The sequence below is a fragment of the Spea bombifrons genome, chromosome 2 (genome assembly GCF_027358695.1).
Source record: "Spea bombifrons isolate aSpeBom1 chromosome 2, aSpeBom1.2.pri, whole genome shotgun sequence".
In the NCBI taxonomy this organism is placed as follows: Eukaryota; Metazoa; Chordata; class Amphibia; order Anura; family Pelobatidae; genus Spea; species Spea bombifrons.
In genome coordinates this window covers 86,131,381-86,151,922 of record NC_071088.1, presented here as the reverse complement: position 1 = coordinate 86,151,922, position 20,542 = coordinate 86,131,381, and the positions used below count along the sequence as shown (strand labels likewise).

General features: G+C 38.6%; 1 protein-coding gene, 2 long non-coding RNA genes and 1 other non-coding gene across 4 annotated transcripts; 3 read left to right on the top strand and 1 right to left on the bottom strand.

Moving 5' to 3' along the window:
- The first annotated feature begins 1,163 nt into the window (after positions 1–1,163).
- On the top strand, positions 1,164–5,186 carry TLR8 (toll like receptor 8). Its single transcript, XM_053455982.1, has 2 exons — positions 1,164–1,184; positions 2,049–5,186. The coding sequence occupies exons 1-2, from the start codon at positions 1,164–1,166 to the stop codon at positions 5,139–5,141; spliced, it is 3,114 nt and encodes a 1,037-aa protein (XP_053311957.1). The 3' UTR covers positions 5,142–5,186.
- A 3,323-nt stretch (positions 5,187–8,509) lies between these two features.
- LOC128472707 (uncharacterized) lies at positions 8,510–8,805 on the bottom strand. Its single transcript, XR_008346204.1, has 2 exons — positions 8,745–8,805; positions 8,510–8,685 (listed from the first exon to the last, which is right to left on the bottom strand). It is a non-coding gene; the product is annotated as an uncharacterized LOC128472707 (long non-coding RNA).
- Positions 8,806–11,649: 2,844 nt separating this feature from the next.
- Positions 11,650–15,931, top strand: LOC128472988 (uncharacterized). The gene is made up of 2 exons (XR_008346234.1): positions 11,650–11,753; positions 15,896–15,931. It is a non-coding gene; the product is annotated as an uncharacterized LOC128472988 (long non-coding RNA).
- A 3,709-nt stretch (positions 15,932–19,640) lies between these two features.
- Positions 19,641–19,713, top strand: TRNAR-CCG (transfer RNA arginine (anticodon CCG)). Its single transcript has one exon. It is a non-coding gene; the product is annotated as a tRNA-Arg (tRNA).
- The last annotated feature ends 829 nt before the right edge of the window (positions 19,714–20,542 follow it).

Below are 20,542 nucleotides of genomic sequence, written 5' to 3'. Positions count from 1 at the left end.
ATCATCTTATAATCAAGCAACTACGGTATGTGATTATATGATTAATGAATGCTTGTTTTTTATTAATTACAGATGTTTTATTACACTTCCCTTTTTTTTTTTAACTAACTATAGTTTCGAAGTCTTACAACCTGTTCCAAACATCATTACTTCCCGTGACTTTTCTTCTGTTGTAGACTTTCAGATGTATTTATACATTCCATACAAAGTACACTTTCTCATGCAGTAGTCTCTGCTCCTTTTATGAAATATTGGTATTTCCCACTACTGTTGTTCTGGTAAGTATATCTGGATGTCCCTTGTCCATGTTAAATGCATGATTTCATGAAATATCTTCTTGTGAAATTGTAAAAAACGAATATTAGGGGAAATACGGGTAACATGATTGCTGCTTTGCTTAGTAGTTTGGAAATTGTATAAATAATACTGAAAATTCAATCTTATTACTTGTGCTTCTGATGTTAATGGATTTTTAGCATTTGGAGATTAACAGACTACATATATGCCTCCATACTATATACTACTAAAATGTGCATATTATTTGTCTTTATGTGATTGTAAAACTTACTCATAATCATTGTAAATATTGTATATACTTCCCATTGCATATAAATAATCCAATTATTACATGCATGCCTTCATTAAAAGCAAAATATTTTTCCAGCTCTGTTCGGAATTAGGGAAGGTGGAGTCTCTAGCTAAAGTTGCTATTTTTTTTTGGCAAACCTTAAATGTCTCTTTTTTTTTGGATAGAATACCGTGTAATACATACCTATATAAAATAAAGATAAATAATCTTTTACCATCATGTCAAAGCTTGTAGTTATTTGTACGCTCTATTTTTCCCATTGCATTGAACGGAAAAAAAAAAACACAGTCTATGCTGGGACAAAATGAAATTTAATTTAGTTGCTTACTATTTTAAAAGTATATGTATTATGTATATACAATGTGAGGTTCTAGTTAACTTTTTTCCTGTGCCACATGTTGTAATCTGAAACATTGAGGGAATTTAAAGATGCATATGATAGACACAAGTCTATTTTAATTATCAGACAATGATCAGATCTTGCTTTTGCTTTTTTGTGCTTACAGAAACTGCTGACCAGTCAGTAAATGAGAGGCTTTCCTCTTTAATAGATGTCTTGTGTGTAATATTAAGCATGCAAGACTTCTACCGGCAGGTAAGACGGCTGCTATCTTCAGCATCTTTCGCAATACAGAAAAGTTTTTTCCTTGTTTTTTTTTTTTTTTGCAAACCATGTATCCCCATTGTGGCTGGCACTGGTAGGATCGATACACCTCGGCTCAACACCTTCGGGGGGGGGCGACCCCTAGTGCATGATCCCTGTATTTGTCTTATCCCAAAGAGACACAGGGTCTGCCTTTTGGTACAAACACAAAAAACTTTTATGCAACTGAGATTTTTTTACCTGTGAATTGTATGAAGTTAGTTTATTAACCCTTAAGGACAATGGGTTGTACTTAAACCCATTAAAAAACAATGCATTGTGAGCCCGTACATGTCATTAAGGGGTTAAGAGACAGTTAGCTTCCATCAGGTTTCTTATTATTATGCAGGCTTCATTTTCCACAGTAGCGGAGTTCACTGGTCTTTGGTGAAAACCAAACAAAACCCTAAAAAGATAATGTGCCTTCCAACTGCCTTTCCCCTGACCAACTTCCAGCACCCAGCTAACCTAGGCACCGCCAAAACTAATAGCACAGCAAAACCTTATCTTTAAGAGTTTCTATAGTACAGTGTTCTACTCAGCAGCCTGCTCTTTAATCAACCCCATGCTGCTGTGAAAGCAGGCTTATAATAATCAAAGTTTAATTAATTAAAAGTTAACGATTCTTATACCTAACTGATCTGTGACTAGCATGACAAGAATCCACTCCTTCTTCCTACAGACCTCTGTTTCAGCGCTCTCTCAAAGTTTGCGTGTTTCAGTGTTGAGTGACGGATACAACATGATATAAAAAAAATATGAAAATCTCCCAAGGATACATCATTGAATCATTTTTTTTCGTCTCATATCTTTCAGGCCAATATGTTAATTGGATTCTTCATTCTTCTATCTGCGTTGGTAACAGCCTGCAGTTCCTTTGAATTAACTCCTGGGAATCGAGACAACAGGACCCTTCCATGTAATATTAGGAAAAAGGGTTTATTAACTATATTTGATTGCAGCGGACGGGGGTTAAAACAAGTACCTCTTCCCATCAAGTATTCTGCAGATTTCTTGGAGCTTATTCTATCTCGCAATCACATAGGCTCTGTAAGTAAAGCATCATTTCAACACTGGTATAACCTCACAAAAATAGACTTACATTTAAACCATAAGACTAAACGTGAGAATGTGGACATGTGCAAAAGAGGGCCAAAAATAGAAGATGGAACATTTTCCAAGCTATCAAAACTGAAACAACTGTATATTCATAGTGATTATTTATGTAAAGTACCCACTGGATTGCCTAAAAACTTATATGAGCTGAATCTGGAGAAAAATAATATATTTTCAATAGGTAGGGAGAGTTTTTCTGAATTAATACAGTTGAAAAAGTTACATCTTGGATACAATTGTTACTATGGTAATGGGTGTGATAGTGTATTCGAGATTCAAGATGGTACATTTGACAAACTCCAAGAATTAACGATACTCTCCCTTTGTTTTAACAACTTAACCAGAGTCCCACGCGATCTGCCATCATCATTAAAAGAACTTTATATAAACAATAACAAGATAACAGTGATTGGTAGGGATGATTTTAAGAATTTGGTCAATTTGAGTGTTCTCAATTTGAATGCTAACTGTCCATGGTGCTATAATACTTACTATCCTTGCGTGCCCTGTATTGGATATTCATCTATTGAAATCGATCTCTATGCTTTCCAGTACCTCACAAACTTGCGTGAACTTAACCTCGCAAGCAATTCTTTGAAATCCATACCGAGCAAATGGTTTGAAAACACAACGAATTTGCAAGTGCTGAGTCTTCAATTCAATTTTCTGGCAAAGGAAATGGCATCGGCAGAGTTTTTACTCAAATTACCTTTTCTCCAAGTTCTTGACTTATCTTTTAATTATGAGTTATTGTCGTATCCACGAAATATTAATATTTCAAATAATTTTTCCAAGTTAGTATCCCTCAAAGAGTTGTACATTAAAGGATATATTTTTCAAAAAATTAGTCAATACAATATGGCTCCTTTAACAAAACTCACGAAACTGAATATCCTAAACTTTGGAGTCAATTTTGTTACACACGTTGATTTTAAAGTGTTTGAACTGTTTCCCAATTTAACGGCACTATACTTGTCGGAAAATAAAATATCACCGATTTCTGAAAATGTCAATCCAGGAAGATTTTTAGAATCAAATCCAAACAAGTATGTTTTATATGAAAACTCAGAACAAAGGTCTACAATATCCATGTCATCCAGACTTCTTCCTCACTGTATTGCAAGGGGAAAAGCAGTAGACCTCAGCTTGAATAGCATTTTTTTTATAGATCCAGAGGCATTTAGATCATTTGGAGATGTATCTTGCTTGAATTTATCATTTAATGGGATTGGACAGAATTTAAATGGGACAGAATTTATCTATTTGAAAAATCTGAAATATCTAGATTTATCTAACAACAAACTTGATTTTGCATCTGTTAATGCATTTCAGGAACTACCACAATTGGAGATCTTAGATTTGAGTTTCAATAAGCATTATTTTGTGATAAGCGGTGTAACACATCAGCTAACATTTATTGAGAATCTTCATAAATTAAGAATATTAAATCTAAATTGGAATGAAATAGCAACACTAACTGAAGCTGAGATTAAAAGTTGTTCATTACAAAAGTTAATGTTTGCCGGAAACCGTTTGGACATCTTATGGAAAAATGGAGACTCACGTTACCTAAACATTTTTAAGAATTTTTCCAGCCTTACCCTACTTGATATATCTCACAACAAACTACATACCATCTCTGATGAGGTTCTCAGTAAATTGCCGCAGAGCCTCAATAAGCTGTTTTTGAACGACAATGACTTGACATTTTTCGAATGGAAGAATCTTAGACATTTTAAGAATCTAAAACTACTCAACCTCAATAACAATAGGTTAACCACGATCACGGGCAACTTGTCCGGTTACACACAGTCTTTAAAGTCACTTCAACTCAGTAACAACAAGATTTTCACATTACCCGTGGCATTTCTATACCAGGTCAGGAGCCTCACTTTTTTAGATCTAAGTGACAACAGCATTGAAAAAGTAAACAAGACAATATTTTTGTCAGGCAAGGAACTATTTTTAGAGGTTTTAAATCTAAAAGGGAATCCATTTGATTGCACGTGTGAAATTATAGACTTTATCATGTGGATTTTTGAAAATAACGTTACAATTCCACGACTGGCTACTAACGTCCTTTGTGCTACCCCCTCTGACAGAAAAGGAAGTGGACTTGTATTTTTCGACTTACATGCCTGTAGTCTTGACAAAATTTCAATGCTACTCTTCTTTTTGACATTTTTTCTAGTTATTATTGTAACCACTTTGCCCGTTATAAAGCATTTATTTTATTGGGATTTTTGGTACATTTACCATTTATTTGTGGCACACTTCAAAAGACGTAAAACATATAGTCCTGCTACTCTGTATGAAGCATATGTGTCTTATGATAACAAGGACAGGGCTGTCAGTGATTGGATTTTTAATGAACTATGTTACCACTTGGAGCACAAGGGAGAACATATTCACCTCTGTTTAGAAGAAAGAGACTGGGAGCCAGGAAGAGCTGTAATTGATAATATTGTGCAAAGTATTAACGAAAGTAAAAATACATTATTTGTTCTGACCAAAAGTTATGTAAAAACTGGAAAGTTTAAAACAGCTTTTTATCTGGCTTTACAAAAACTGATGGACGAGAACATGGATGTTATTATAATTGTCCTGCTGGAGCCAGTTTTACAAAATTCCCAATACCTGAAGCTTAGAAAAAAACTCTGTAAGAGCTCCATCCTGGAGTGGCCAAAAAATCCACACGCAGAAGGCATCTTTTGGCAAAAGATGAGAAATGTCCTATTGACTGAAAACTGCAGCAGATACAATCATTTTTATACAGATGCTGTTTTGATCTAGATGAGGAATTGGAAAGGACAATAAAGTTAATCAAGAGTACCATAACATGAAGGACTGCAGTGTGCTTTACAGCACTGAAACACACTAAATCTCTATATACATATAATATGATGGTGCAATATAAATCAATAATAATACATGAATATTTAGAACATTCTGTTTTGGAGAACTAAAATTCAATAAAATATAAATAAAGTAACATAAAAAAATGAAACAGAAATTATGTGTCCATGCATATTCATACTAACCATCCCCCCACATTTGCATTGGCCGACCCCTTTGCTGTTTAGATAAAATGGAGTGCAGCTGTATATTATACCAGAATATTTGTCATACTTTGTTTTTGTTTTGCATTGAATGTTAAATGCAAGAAAGGAAAATAGATATCACAACACAAGCTTTATTTGTATGTTGAAGTTACCCTTATGTGATGATTCATCTTGGTAAATTAGCTGAACAACTGAATTTCTGGTGTGTCCCTTTTCTTTTTTGTGTAAATCTGTTTATATTAAGAGTTTATGTTTGACAATCTACCCATACAGCAAAATAATTTTTTGGGGGTGATCTACTTTGAACATGTACATGTTAATTTCCCATTAACAATTAGTCTGCATACTTGCTGCCAAAATCTATTTATTAAATAATTGAATGTTTATTGAGTCTCGGTTTGAGATTCAAAGTTTCACAGGGTCCTGCTTCAATTATAACATATATCTGACATATATCTGACGCCCTGGAATGATGCACTTGCTAACACACGCTTACATATGACATACATACATTCATATATACTCAATCCATTCATTACCTCCCTAACTCTCATACCCTCTCCTTCTCTAACTCCTTTCCTCACTCACCACAAAGGGACAGCACACATAGTTTCCTTTTACCTCTAAGTTGCTTGAACGGATTGTGTACAATTGCCTCACTAACTTCCTTTCCTCTAATTTCTTCCTTGACCCACTGCAGTCTGGTTTCAAACCTCTTCACTGAAACAGTTCTCTAACAAAAGTCTCCAATGACTTGCTCTCTGCCAGGTCGCTTCTCCATTCTACTACTATTGGATCTCTCTGCTGCTTTTGATACTGTTGATCACCACCTTCTTCTTGACTCACTTTCTTCTACAGGCATTTGAGATACAGCTCTCTCCTGGATCTCCTCATATCTGTCTACCCATTTCTTCTCTGTCAGCTTCTCTGGCAAGACATCATCACCCTTTATCAGGCCTGGACTGGGACAAAAAATAGGCCCGGGCATTTAAGCCTGAGCAGCCCATATTTATTTATTTATTTATTTATTGTTAAAGCCCACCCTTCATGTACCATCTTTGCATTTAATCATTCACACAAATCATTAACACATTCATTAATGCAGTCTCACAAATCATTCAAGCAATTCATCCTTACATGAATTCATTAATTGTCATACGCATTCACACAATTCATCCACACATTTATTCATTCTCATACACATTCACACTACCCCCTCTCTTCATCTTATCTGCCCCTTCTCACTATGTTCCCCCTTTTCACTATGTAACCCCCTTCCCCACTTCTCAATATGTACCGCCTCTATCTATCCCCTCTCCTCCTTCTCACTGCACCCCCCTCCCTCACCCTACTTACCTTGTTGCCGGAGCAAGCAGCAACTGCGACCGTGCCTGTGGCAGGGCAGGATTGACTTAGGGGCTGATGGAGCTGCAGCTCCAGGCCCCCACCTTAAAATAGGCCCAGTCAGGACCAGACTGACTGGGCCTATATGGGCGCATTAACGCAGAGCCCCTTAAGCCCGCCGCAACTGCAACCGGGTCCGTCACTCTAAGGCAGAGCCGGCCTTAGGTGTTCTGGCGCCCTGTGCGGACTACTCCTCTGGCGCCCCCCATCCCAAAAAAAGAAAGGAATAAAAACTTGTAACAAAACTCCCCTTTCACACTATCTATCCCCCTGTATCTACCACCTCTGCCCCTTCTCACTGACCCCCCCTCTTCTCACTGTTATCATTATATACTGAGGCAGACATTGACGGTGGTACAGAATAATACTTATCACTATATACTGAGGCAGAAATTGACGGTGGTACAGCATAACACCTACCACTATATACTGAGGCAGACAATGACGGTGGTACAGCATAACACCTATCACTATATACTGAGGCACACATTGACGGTGGTACAGCATAACTGCTATAACTATATACTGAGGCAAACATTGATGGTGGTACAGCGTAATCCCTATCACTATACATTGAGCCAGACATTGACAATAATGCAGCATAACCCCACTCACTATATACTACGCCAAACATTGATGTGGTGTAGGCCTACCACTTCATTGTCTGGCTTAGTAGTAGGGATGCACCGAAACGAATTCTGGACTGAAACCGAAAATGCAGCAATACACCATAAAAAAAATCTAACACTTTTATTTAAAGTAAGTAACACACCAAAATAGGACAAAACAATTAAAAAACAATATTATATATATATATATATATATATATATATGATTGGTAACAGCAATCACATTCCTATCATGCCCAGACATACCCAGATTCCAGGATGTACTCGCAGACTTGGCACGATAGGAGTATGATTGCCCTATCTACCCCTTCTCACTCCCTTCTCCCCCATCTACCCCTTCTCACTCCCTTCTCCCCTATCTACCCCTACTCACTCCCTTCTCCCTATCTACCCCCTTTCCCCTGTCTCACTCCCTTCTCCCTATCTACCCCCTCCTAACTATCTACCCTCTCCCTCTTTGAAGTTCACTTACCTTTCAGGAGTCCTGCGGTGGGGGTGCAAGGCCTCTGCCTCCCAGCTCTGCCACTGTATGGAACAGTATAGAGTGATGGGAGTTATGATGTACTTTTAGAGCATAATTAGATCATGAAAAAGACATTGGAAATGGTACAGCATAACACCCATCACTCTCACACACTTACCAATCCACACGTATATACCAATCCACACGTATATACCAATCCACACATATATATACCAATCCACAAATATATATACACCAATCCACACATATATATACCAATCCACACATATATATACCAATCCACACATATATATATACCAATCCACACATATATACACCAATCCACACATATATACACCAATCCACACATATATATACCAATCCACACATATATATATATACACCAATCCACACATATATATAAACCAATCCACACATATATATACACCAATCCACACATATATATACACCAATCCACACATATATATATACCAATCCACACATATATACACCAATCCACACATATATATCAATCCACACATATATACCAATCCACTCTCACTGAATGTTTCCCTACCTTTCCTCTTTTCTCCTTACAGCTCCTTTTCCTCCTCTTCTTCAGTTCTTCTGTCTTCTCTGTCTTCTTCCGGTTCAGAGGGCACGGACAGCGGTGGGCGCGGCTTCAGTGTTGTGCGCCGGGATCTGACAACAAACCCCGGCGCACAGCAGCTGTTGCCGCGCGGATCACAAGGGAGCGGTATCGGAGGTCTTTAACAGACCTCTGGCTCCCTTGAGTGATTTTAAAATCACTCAGGGGGACCGGAGGTCTGTTAAAGACCTCCGATACCGCTCCCTTGCGAGCCTGCTCCTCCAGCGGCGGACACTACTGTCCGTCTCTGGAGGGGTGCCGGGTGCCGCAAGTTGGCACCCCCTGATGAGCGGCAGGTGCCCCTTATGCCCTGCGTTAATGCGGCCGTAGGTAGGGTAGGGGCCTGGAGCTGCAGCTCCATCAGCCCCTAAGTCAATGCGGCCCTGCCGTGGCCCGGCCCACCGGGCAAATGCCCGGTGTGCCCGATGGCCAGTCCGGGCCTGCCCTTTATACTTTCAGTTGGCGTCCCCCAAGGTTCAGTCCTTGGCCCTCTGTGGTTCTCTCTTTATACTTCATCTGTTGGAAAACTAATCAACTTATTTGACCTCCAGCATCATCTATATGCAGATGATACTCAAACCTAACTGTCTTCTCCTGATCTCTCTCCATCTCTCATGTCCCGTATTACCAACTGCTTATCTGCTATTTCTTCATGGATGTCACAACGCTATCTGAAACTTAATCTTTCTTAAATGAACTCATTATGTTCCCCCCTTTCATCTCCACTCCACTACCTGAATTCTCTATCACGATTAACAACATGATCTCTCACATGCACCCATTCCTCACCCAAGAATCCACAAACACTCTGGATCTTCTGCTTCCCCACTCTGCGAAATCCCTATACCTTTAGAATTCAATTTAAAATCCTGGTACTAACATAGGCCCTCCATAACAAAATACTTTGGTCAGATAAAGCTAAAAGTCTGGTGCAAACCGAACACCTCTCACCCCCCCCCCAAGAACACCATCCTCATTGAAGCATGGTAGTGAGGTGGCAGCCACTGGTGTAACTACAGGGGTTTCAGCGGTCGCAGCTGCAAAGGGGCCTGTTTCTTCCTGTCTCCTCGTACGTGATGTCACATGACCCTGCGGTGAAACCAAGGCTGCCCGGACATTGTGCTGCAGTAGCAGTGAGAGCGGGGGCGGGAATGTATGTATATGTGTTTATGTATGTTTATGTATATTTTTTATGTTGGAAGGAGGGGGTAAGGGGCAAAGAATACACAGACCAGCTGTTGAAGTTGAGAGGCCTGGGGTGAATTTTCGCATCAGGGCCCAGTGGTTTCTAGTTTCGCCCCTGGTGGCAACATCATGCTCTTCTACCCAGGAATAATGTGCGCCAGGGAGCGACTAGCTGCAGCCAATGGATCAGTTGATGGAAGGCGACCAAGACCTTAGGGCTTGTGATGACAGCCAATTCACTCCTATTCAAGGATGGTTCTGCCACCGTATTAAAATTTAATTATAATTAAAGAGGCATACTGAGTCATTTGGCTCTTTTCCATCAGGGAAACAAAGACAAATATGTTTGGCAAGGTGTAGCTGTAAGGCATTTGGTATCCACTTTTGAGCATAGAAACTGGATTTTGTTGCTTTCATTTTTCAGGAATCCCAATTATCCTAAGGTTGTTTCTCATGCTCCTGTTTTCTAGATGGTGTGGTTTTTCTGTGTGCACCTGCAGTTGATTTGTGTGGTTAGACATCTCTTTCGGAACTTCAACTGCGTGGTCTTACAGTTCGCTTTGCCTCTGTTCCAGGGTTGCCATTTGTGTTGTGTGCGTTGATATCTGTGACATCATGCCCTCTATCACCACCAGAAACTTGTGAAATCTTTGATCCAGTATTGGCATCAAATATTTTGACCCTTACATTGCCAGTTCCGTTAGCTGAGAGTTAAGTTTAGAAGTTCCTATCTCCTCCTCCGAGAACTCAATAACAGGAAATAGGGTTTATTATAGTTCTAGAGTGTAGGTGTCCTAGCTAATTGGGTTGCTGACTGATCCTGTGTATTTCTCAAATGTTGTAGGCTCTTGAATCGCCAATGTATGTACTCAGACAGCATCGTTTATAAAAGGTGTAATTGCTTGTGTTCATTCCTTACAGCAGGTAAGTATCATAGGTGGAAAGTAGAAGGTTTGAGTATCACATTAAAGACAGCCCTCTGCTCTACAATATGCATTTTCCTCCTAGTTTACGATTATTTCAGCATATTGTTTTAACATACAGTATGTAAAATATGTTCAGAGGTCTGTGTGACCTATATTTTTTTCTGCATTCACTTCCTCATGATCTGGTTTCGGTTCTGTTTCTCTTAGTGTTTCACAGCTGCAAATTTTTTGAGTGTTCAGGTTTATTTTCAATGCAGTGGAAACTATAATTTCCACTAAATTGAAATGACTAAGCACTCTTTACCTATAAGCTAGCTGTCATGACTGCAGCGATCCAGGAGCACTCACAGCAGGAGTTCTTCATCCTGCAACACCAAGCAAAAGGTTGAGGCCTAAGATAAGTGGGCAGGGACTTTGAGGATCCCAACAGCTAGGATGCTCGGGTATTGGCAGATATAAATAAGTAGCAAAGCACCACTGGAGTAGTGGGATGCAACAAATAAGTGCCAGGGCAGGTTTCAAAATGCCGAATTGGGTGCACTAAACAGGCAGTCATACAAGCCAAGGTTGTTAAACAGCGCAGGTAGTTTGCACAGGTCAGCAAAGCCAAGTACAAAATCGCTAGGCAGGAGGGTAGTCAGGCAAGCCAACGGCATGCTCCCCAACTGTCCCGATTTGGGCAGGACAGTCCCGATTTTGGGTCTCTGTCCCGCCTATCCCTTCCTCTCTCCCGCTTTGCAGGGGCAGAGGAAGGGTGAGGCGAGATCTGTACTCACTTCAGGTGCAGCTGCGGGGAGCGCACAGCCGCCCAATCAGGAGCTGCAACCTGCAGACTAGCTGGTAGCTTGCAATCTCTCTCTAGTCGGCTCAACATTCTGTCACTTCAGACCTCGCTTTACTGCTCCTTAATCACTACCCGCCAGCAAATAATGCCGAGCGTGGGGATATGACTTCACCCCTGCGCTCTGCAGCAATAGCCGGCGCATAGTGATGAGGGAGTAGTAAAGCTGAAGTGACAGACCTTGCACACACACCACAGGATACAGGATGGAGGCAGAAGGAAGAAGGATGAAGCATGGTGGAAGAGGTAAGAGATGGGGAGAAAGGGGTGTAAGGGCAGTATATATGTATGTATGTGTTTGTAAGCTGGTGTGTAAGGGAAGTGTATATATATATATATATATATATATATGTGTGTGTGTGTGTAAGGGCAGTGTATATGGGTGTGTTTAAGGGCATTGTACATGTATATGTGTGTGTGTAAGGGCAGTGTACGTATATAAATATGTGTGTGTAAGGGCAGTGTACGTGTATATGTGTGTGTGTGTAAGGGCAGTGTAAGTGTATATGTGTGTGTGTAAAGGCAGTGTATGTGTATATGTGTATATGTGTGTTTATGGGCAGGTGTGTGTAAGGGCAGTGTACATGTGTGTGTGTAAAGGCAGTCTATGTGTAAATCTGTGCTTATTGGCAGGTTGTGTAAAAGCAGTGTGTAAGGGTCCTGGGAGGGAGGCTAACATTAGCCTTTTTTAATTAAAAAAAATCTCTGCTGTTGTGGACTACTCTTCCAATGATGCTCAGCCAGCATTATGATGGACACCTGGCTGGCTGAGAATCATGGGAATTTTTGTTCACAGCTAGCATCTGCAGCTTTACTGTTGCTGCACCTCGTGGGAATTCAATTCAATGTGTTGGTTATTTTTAACATGCATGACTGTGCTGACAAAAACGAAGCGTGTTTTAAGTGGCGATGGAATCTGCTGGCGCTATATAAATAAATGTAATGTAATACTCAAGTATTATTGTGGTTATGGGGTTTATTTGAGCTCTTTCTGTAGAATTCTCTATAAGCTTTAGGGAACAGTATTCAGCTATGTTAGAAATGACTAAAATCAAACCAAAATATTTTGGTACACAGCTTTGTTTCTTATTTGCCAATATTTACCAGTAAAAACATTTTAAGATATGGTTCCTTTTCTATACACTATATTCCATAGGATAACAATCTAATGTCTATTACCTTTACTAATTATTATTAACATCAGTATTATTGGATATGAAATATATATATAATAGTTTTAGGTAGGTATATCCTTCACAAGGTTCCTGGTTAAACTTTCTTGTTCATAATCCTGCTCCTTTTCAGAAATAAAACATTAAAAATGTAATTGGATCTCAATGTAAAAATCTATTCAGTTTACTTATTAGACACTATTAAGAATGAGGGCTCCAAATTGGAAGTGCTGTCTCTTGTTAGGTGGGTCACCAATGGGTCCAAAACAATTACATCATTACATCAAAAAAGGAATTAGCTTGATTTCTGCACATATTGGTCATTAAACTTGATCTGCTTTTCAACAAAAGAAACAGTCACAATAGACAGACATGTTCTGCTATTGGAGAAGTCCTTAGCCTAGGCCTGGGGTCTCCAAATTACAGTCCATGAGCCACATCAGGCAGGCCCGGCCCAAGACATTTTGCTGCCTGGGGCGAAGTGTGAAATGCTGCCTGCCCCGGAAAAAAAGTGCCGCAAAAGTCCCACGGGGTGAAAAGAAAGGTGAAATATAACATTATTTTGTCTAGGCTCAGCCTGGAATTAACCAACTCAATAAAATAATATAATAATACAATTTTTTTCAAAGAGTGAGAGCTCAACCACGGGGATCACGGATAAAATGTCAGATGTGTGTGTGTGTATATATAAATATATATACACGCGTTAGACATGCTGCCAATTGCCTATTAGACCTTGCTGCCAATGCATTTTATAGTGAAAAAATTGGACCCTACACAAGCATTTCCTTGGGCCCCGCTCCATGCTCCTTAGCATGCAATCACTCCCTCCGCTCCAGCACCACAAAATAGGTATAGATCAAATACACATAAAACAGCATATGCATGTATAGATCAACTGAATAAGACACATGGCAGGGATAGATCAACACATTAACACACAAACCCAGCTTTGCATGCACAGATCAGTTGAAATTCTCATGTGAACTCAGCACTGAAGGCATAGAATCCTGTATTTGCAGGTATACAATAATAATGTATGGAGACATAGCATTGCAGGTATAGATCAACTGGAAATCACATTTAAACTCAGCATTGATGGTATGGATCAAATAAACACACAAACCCAGCTTTGCAGGTATAGATCAATTGGAATTTGCATAAAAACTCAGCAGTAAAGGTAGAACCCCCTAAATTATAGGCACAGATCACAGGTTGCACACCAAAAAGCCAGCCCTGGCATCCACACTGCCCACATAGGACTTGACAAGCACCCAGATAATACACATAGGACCTGCCATCTTTGTCCCCAAACAGCCCAGCATTAGTCAACTTTGTCACAGAAACACCCTGGCACATCTTCCACAAATCCAGCTACGATACACTTTTACAGTCACTCACTAATTCACACTTTCATTCACTCACTCACACAAATCATTTACACATATTCATTAATGCATTCTCACAAATTCATTAGATATCTCCCTCATTCGGAAAATTAATCCGCACATTAATTTATACTCTTCCTCATTCAGACAATTCATCCACACATTAATTCATACTCCCTCATTCAGACAATTCATCCACACACTAATTCATGTATTCTCACTCAATCTCACTCTTTATTCTTTTCAATATATTTCAATATAATCTACCCCTCTCCCTTCCTAACTTCTCACAATCTACCCCCCTCCCTCCCTATTATCTACCCTACCCCCCCCCTTTGTACTTCACTTACCTTCCAGCAGTCCTGCGGCAATAGTATCCCTGCTCTGCCATGGTGCGTGCTGCTTCACTGCTGAATACCGGAAATTATGTCATATTCCAGCGCTCAGCATTAGAAGCCGACACCGAGACTAAGCTAGAGGGCTCGCAGAGGAGAGAGAGGGGCGCCGAGCGGGTACGGAAAACTTGATAAGCGAAAACCACTCTGCGCCCCTCTCTCCCCTGCTTCAAAAAAAGAAAAAAACGGTGCTTGGGGTGGCAAAGTGCCGCCTGGGGCAATTGCCCCACTCTGCTCCATAGCAGGACCGGCCTTGACATCAGGCCACCACAAGTGATTTTCCTACAGCAACTTGCCCAGGCGGCAGGGACGGACTGACCTACCCAGATACTGGAAAATTTCCTAGTAGGCCACCTTGACTGGGGCCGGTCTTGAGGCCAGCCAACCACATATGTGTGGCCTGGGCCACTATACTAGCCATATAATAGATCTGTGCCGATTGAGCCACATATCTCACATATCTAACATGTTACACATTACATACATTCACACACACAGCCACTCCACAACCATACACTTGCTGATACATCTACACACACAGCCCCTTAAACTCCGTACACTTGCACGTACATACATACATAAACATAGAGCCACCCAAACACTTACATATACATACATCTCAGTTGATCTATTCCCACAATGCAGGGTTTGCATGTTATATTCTATGAACTATGTGTTTACATTTGTTTTTCATTTGATCTATACCTGCAATGCAGATGAAAGCACGACATCCTTTCTTTGTGATTGTCACATTTCTCTTTTGTTCTAAATCATATCATGCTGATTACCCCACAAAAGATACAAATAAAATGTATGAATTAATTTATGAAAAGGATTGTTTTTGGCCCATGAAAATGTGTAAAATATATGGTGGGACCCTCGTACTGAAAAGTTTGGAGACCCCTGTCCTAGGTGTTGAAATAGTTTTCCACAATACACTGTGAATGTCTACACAAGTTGTATTCAATAAGGACATGGAAATATAAATTATGTGTTATTTGTTAAAGCATACTACATTTATTGTTGTAACTTAGTTGAACATCAAATCAATAGTAAAGATGCTATTGCAAAAATCCAGGTATTTCCAAAGGGTTTACATACTTTTTCCTGTATAAAACCAATTTAAAAATAATTGCTTTATGGAGCTTGTGGTTACAATATAGGTCTCACAGTTGCTAAAAGAAAATGACACAACCATGTACAGTACTTATAAGGGGTAATTCTGGTGAAAGGTTAGAGATTCTAAATCTTATTTCAGCATCTATTGTGGTTTCAAAAAAATTCCAGCAGATACAGCTGTACAGTTTATTAGAATTTATAAAAAGCTAACCTTCAGATACTACTCTGGAATTTCTCCTTTCATGTATGGATGTATTTCATATGGCAAACTAGAAAAAGGGGTTAATACAAATTTTCCCTTTTCTTACCCATAGATGGCGATATTTACTTTCTTTTCATTTAAAAATTACGGTAAGTAGAAAATGTACACTACTGTAACATACTGTATACAAAGCTAAAATGGAAATTGTTTCTAAAGTGTTATAATATATATTATAAGTATAAATATAGTATATAAGTATATATATATATATATATATATATATATATATATAATATATATAATATTACAATATGTTATCACTGAATATATTTACTCTAAAAAATTGTATAACTAGTTTTTGTTTTTGTTAACACCCTAATTTTATGCTACCGTTCTCACGGTTTTTCTTCAGCTGTTATTTCCATATAGTGTATAGTGTACCCACACAAATTATATTTTTTGGTACAGGTAGGGCTTCTTAAAACCATATTCATATTCGTAAGACATTATTATGAAAAAACTTTAAAAAAAAAAGTTTTACAGGTATGTAAATTATACACAGCTAGTATAAATGGGGCAATATAAAATATATAGGTTAACCTGCTCTGACTTACTGTAGAAACCACCCTGTATTCCTATATAATTTCCATCTATTTTAAGCCTTATAATTTTTTAGGTTTTTATTTTATTAACCCCTACCCATACCTAAACCTAGCCCTAAACCTATCTGATTCCCTACACAATTTAAACATAAAAGAATACATATATATTTATATATAAATATATATATATATATATATATATATATATATATATATATATATATATATATATATATAATAAACCTTTTGGAGATATAAGACTTAGTTTTGCTGCTGGTCTACCTAATCAGAGCTGAATTTAGTGGCAGGTAGTGGCACTACTTTTCTATCCTGACCACATCTTGCTTACATTACTGGGAGAAATGACCTCACAGCTTATCTGATAAGCAATTTAAATTGTTACAACATTACATTTATTTACCACATTTTGTATTGCAAAACATATGTCTTTAATGTCCACTTTTTTTTACTTTAACAATTGCATTTTGGCATGAAAGAATATTACACTTAGTAATTTAATAGATGTTGAACCACTGTTTATTGTGACTGCCCACAGAGGCATGAACATATTAGCGAATTTGCCTGATTTAACCTGGAGATCAGGGTAAAACACAGCAGGGGGCAGCATTTGGCCACACATTCACAGCCCTTTAACTGAAATAACCCCGTCCTATTGCATTAAGCCCACCCTCATGATAGTAAAAGTTATTCCCTGCCTCCTATATGCTTCAGGCAGTTAGTCCAGGGTACTTTCCAGGTATGGTTAATGAATTATTTGTTCTCCCTTCTGAGCAAACATTAACTTGTTTCAGAATGTAAGGTTATTGTTCTTTCCTTAATCTAGATCAATGCACTTATGGATATGTTGTAAAGGTTGAATTCCACAGGCATGTTTCCTACGTGACTAGGTAGTTAGGAATGATTTAGATCAGGGGTGTCCAAACTGCGGCCCTCCAGCTGCTGCAGGACTAGATCTTCCATCCTCCTCAGCCAGCCCCTTAGAGCATTATGGGAAATGTAGTCCTGCAGCAGCTGGAGGGCTGCAGTTTGGACACCCCTGATTTAGATAAATGCAATGGATTCCTTAGGTAAAAAATATGATCCTCTTAGAAGGATCTTATCTTGTTCTTTCAGGAATGTAATAGTTAAGAAAGCACAAACAAAAGTGTATAAAATACACACGATTACAGTCTAAAATGTTCAGATATTTGACACAATAACATAACTACAACAAAACTAAACAACACAAACAGTAATTCCAACTAGCAATACTCAGGTATTATTGTGAGAATGGAGATTATTTGGCCTATCGCTTTAGAACTTCTACATAAGTCACTCTTTTGCAGGACCTGCTTACTCTTCGGAATAGGGTTATTATCTATTGTTTTATATAGTGCCATCATATTCCATAGAGCCAGGGCCGGCCCAAGACTTAATGCCGCCTGGGGCGAAGTTTAAAATGCCGCCCCCCCTGCCGACGCCGGGGGAGGCAGCATTTTAAACTTCTCTGACGTCATTATCTACCCCCCCTTTGTACTTACCTTTAAACAGTCCTGCGGCGAGTCTCCTTGCTCTGCCACGGTGCCGGCTTGTAATGCTGAGCGCCGGAAATTGACGTGACTTCCGGCGCTCAGCATTACAAGCCGGCACCGAGACCGAGCTAGAGGGCTCGCAGAGGAGACAGATGGGCGCTGAACGGGTAAGCGAAAACCACTCGGCGCCCCTTTCTCTCCTCCGCTTCAAAAAAAAAGTGCCGCCCCTTCAAAAGTGCCGCCTGGGGCAATTGCCCCACTCTGCTCCATTGTAGGGCCGGCCCTGCATAGAGCTGTACAATAGGTAGACAGGACAAAACAAGTAGTATATAACATAAATCCAGAATCAGTTTTCTCCGGAATATAGGCTCTGGAATGTGTGTCTCAAAGAGCGTCTCTGTCCTGGAAAAAAGTCTATCCTGGGGAAAGTCTATCCCAAACACTGCCTCGCATACCAATACACACTTTTTAAACAAGTCTCCCCCCCCCCTGTCTCCAGCATCACAAAGGGACAGATTGATAGCTTAAGGAGGCCCTTCCCTGCTGGAATCTTTGATCTTAACCTATTTTGTTATCTGAATTAGATGTTAGAACAAATGACTGTTGAATGTGAAGCCAGATGGGTAAATAAAATGTATACACACATAAACCTTTACTAACTCTATATAATGTAGAAATATCTTACATGGTAGTCTGTCCTCTCTACTAACAGAATACATGTAGGCCTTAATTACTCACACTGGGTTCCGTATTCAATTCCGTATTCAATTTTTGTAGAGCATTTTATGTGTTACTATTTGTTTAATGGACACATTCTTAACCCTTTAAGCTGTGCTATAGTTAGATTTAGCAACAACCTATTTTTTACCACAAGTTATACACAGATGAATGCAATGTATGCATCAAACAAAATTTTTTGTTTTTTTCTAAAGGCCTATACCCCCTTAGTAAACGTATCCAAATGATTTGTTTTTTATATATATATGTTTATACATATATATGTATATATGTGTGTGTGTGTGAGTATAGATATATTGCACTTTAAATTCAATAGTTTAAAAATAACCTAAATATATGTAGAAAACACGTTTTCTTAAGTATACGCCTTTGTTTTGTGCTGATGGCTCTGTTCACGTCCACCCTCCCTGATCTTCCTATTCTCCATCCCCTTTATGATGTAATATATGCCCTGCCTCACTGACCTAGTTCCTCCCCCTCCCAACTACCACATGGAGGGGAGATATAGATCATAATGTCTGGGAACTTCTTACTAGACTACATCATACATTGTAATCTGGTGGTGGCAAAGGCCAAGTCTCTGCTATCTGTCTTGATATTCCACTAGTTACGGTAAAAGTCACTTTCACAAATAGCTACGTTTGTATTTTTTTGGATCTAAGTTCTCTGATAATCAAGTTGTAATGTACACAGAATATATAAATATAGTGCTGTTACAAAGTAATAACCCTCAAATTAAATGTGATATGCAAAAGGAAACAGAATAACAAAAAAGGCTACAAAATGACATGCCATAATAGGAAGCTTTCTAACAGAATTAAAAACAATACTGCACCATCTGTTTTTTCATATTAAAGGAAGCCATTGTGCGACTATCTCTGTAAAGTATTTCCTTAATAAAAACACAAAATATTTTTATCTAAACACTCAGTTAATGAATGTCATCACTTATGCAAAGAAATTTAAGACAAACATAAAATGCCTTGGCCCAGTGGCCTAATGGATAAGGCATCAGCCTCCGGAGCTGGGGATTGTGGGTTCAAGTCCCACCTGGGTCGTGTATCTTTTAGTGACATAATACACATATTTAAACCAAAGCATCACAATTCTTAACAAGGAAAAGGTTACTAGCATACAAACTCTAAATTAAAAAATATTTGCCACCAAACAGTAACAACTTCAGACAACTGTGAATGGAAAAAAGACAGCCTACCCCTGAGACAGGAAACATTTACAAACACAATAGTTAATTTTGCACAAATAATCTCTCTCAAGATATTCATTCTGCTTTATTTTGTTTGACTTATTTTGCACTTAAATGATAATTTACTTTAAAACTGTGATTTAATTATATATACATATATATTTAATTATATATGTATTTGTAACCCTTTAAGTGCCCCTGACAATTTTTTTGTACTTTATGCTATAGTTACATTTAGAAACAGCTTACACTAGGGAAATCAAGACAAGCTATGTTATTTATGATACCTAGTTTTACATAGAATAGTGCAGTTTAGGCACATATAAGAATTTGGTTAAATTAATAATCATGAATTACATAATGATAAGAAAAAAAGGAAATATACTATATAGGTTGAAAATTCACAATTATAGCACCTTTTTGTTTGCACCACTGGGGCACCCGTTTTCTGGGCTACAACTCCCATCACTCTCATTAATATTCTGGCCCTTTGTGCTGGTTGTTAAGGTTGTTATTATTATTATTATTATTATTATTATTATCATCTTTTATTTATATAGAGAAAAGACCTCTCTGAGTCTTTATTGTAGGTGAAGTGTGTTATTTAGAAAATTATAGTACATAAGTATATTGACCATCTGTGTCTCAGTGCACAAAGCAAGGTCCATACAGACATGGTTGGA

Bases quoted from the DNA above. Each gene is read 5' to 3' on its own strand.
- TLR8 (XM_053455982.1), top strand. From the start codon at position 1,164: ATGCAAGACTTCTACCGGCAG. The intron at 1,185-2,048 runs GTAAGACGGCTG...CATATCTTTCAG, and splicing joins TGCAAGACTTCTACCGGCAG to GCCAATATGTTAATTGGATT.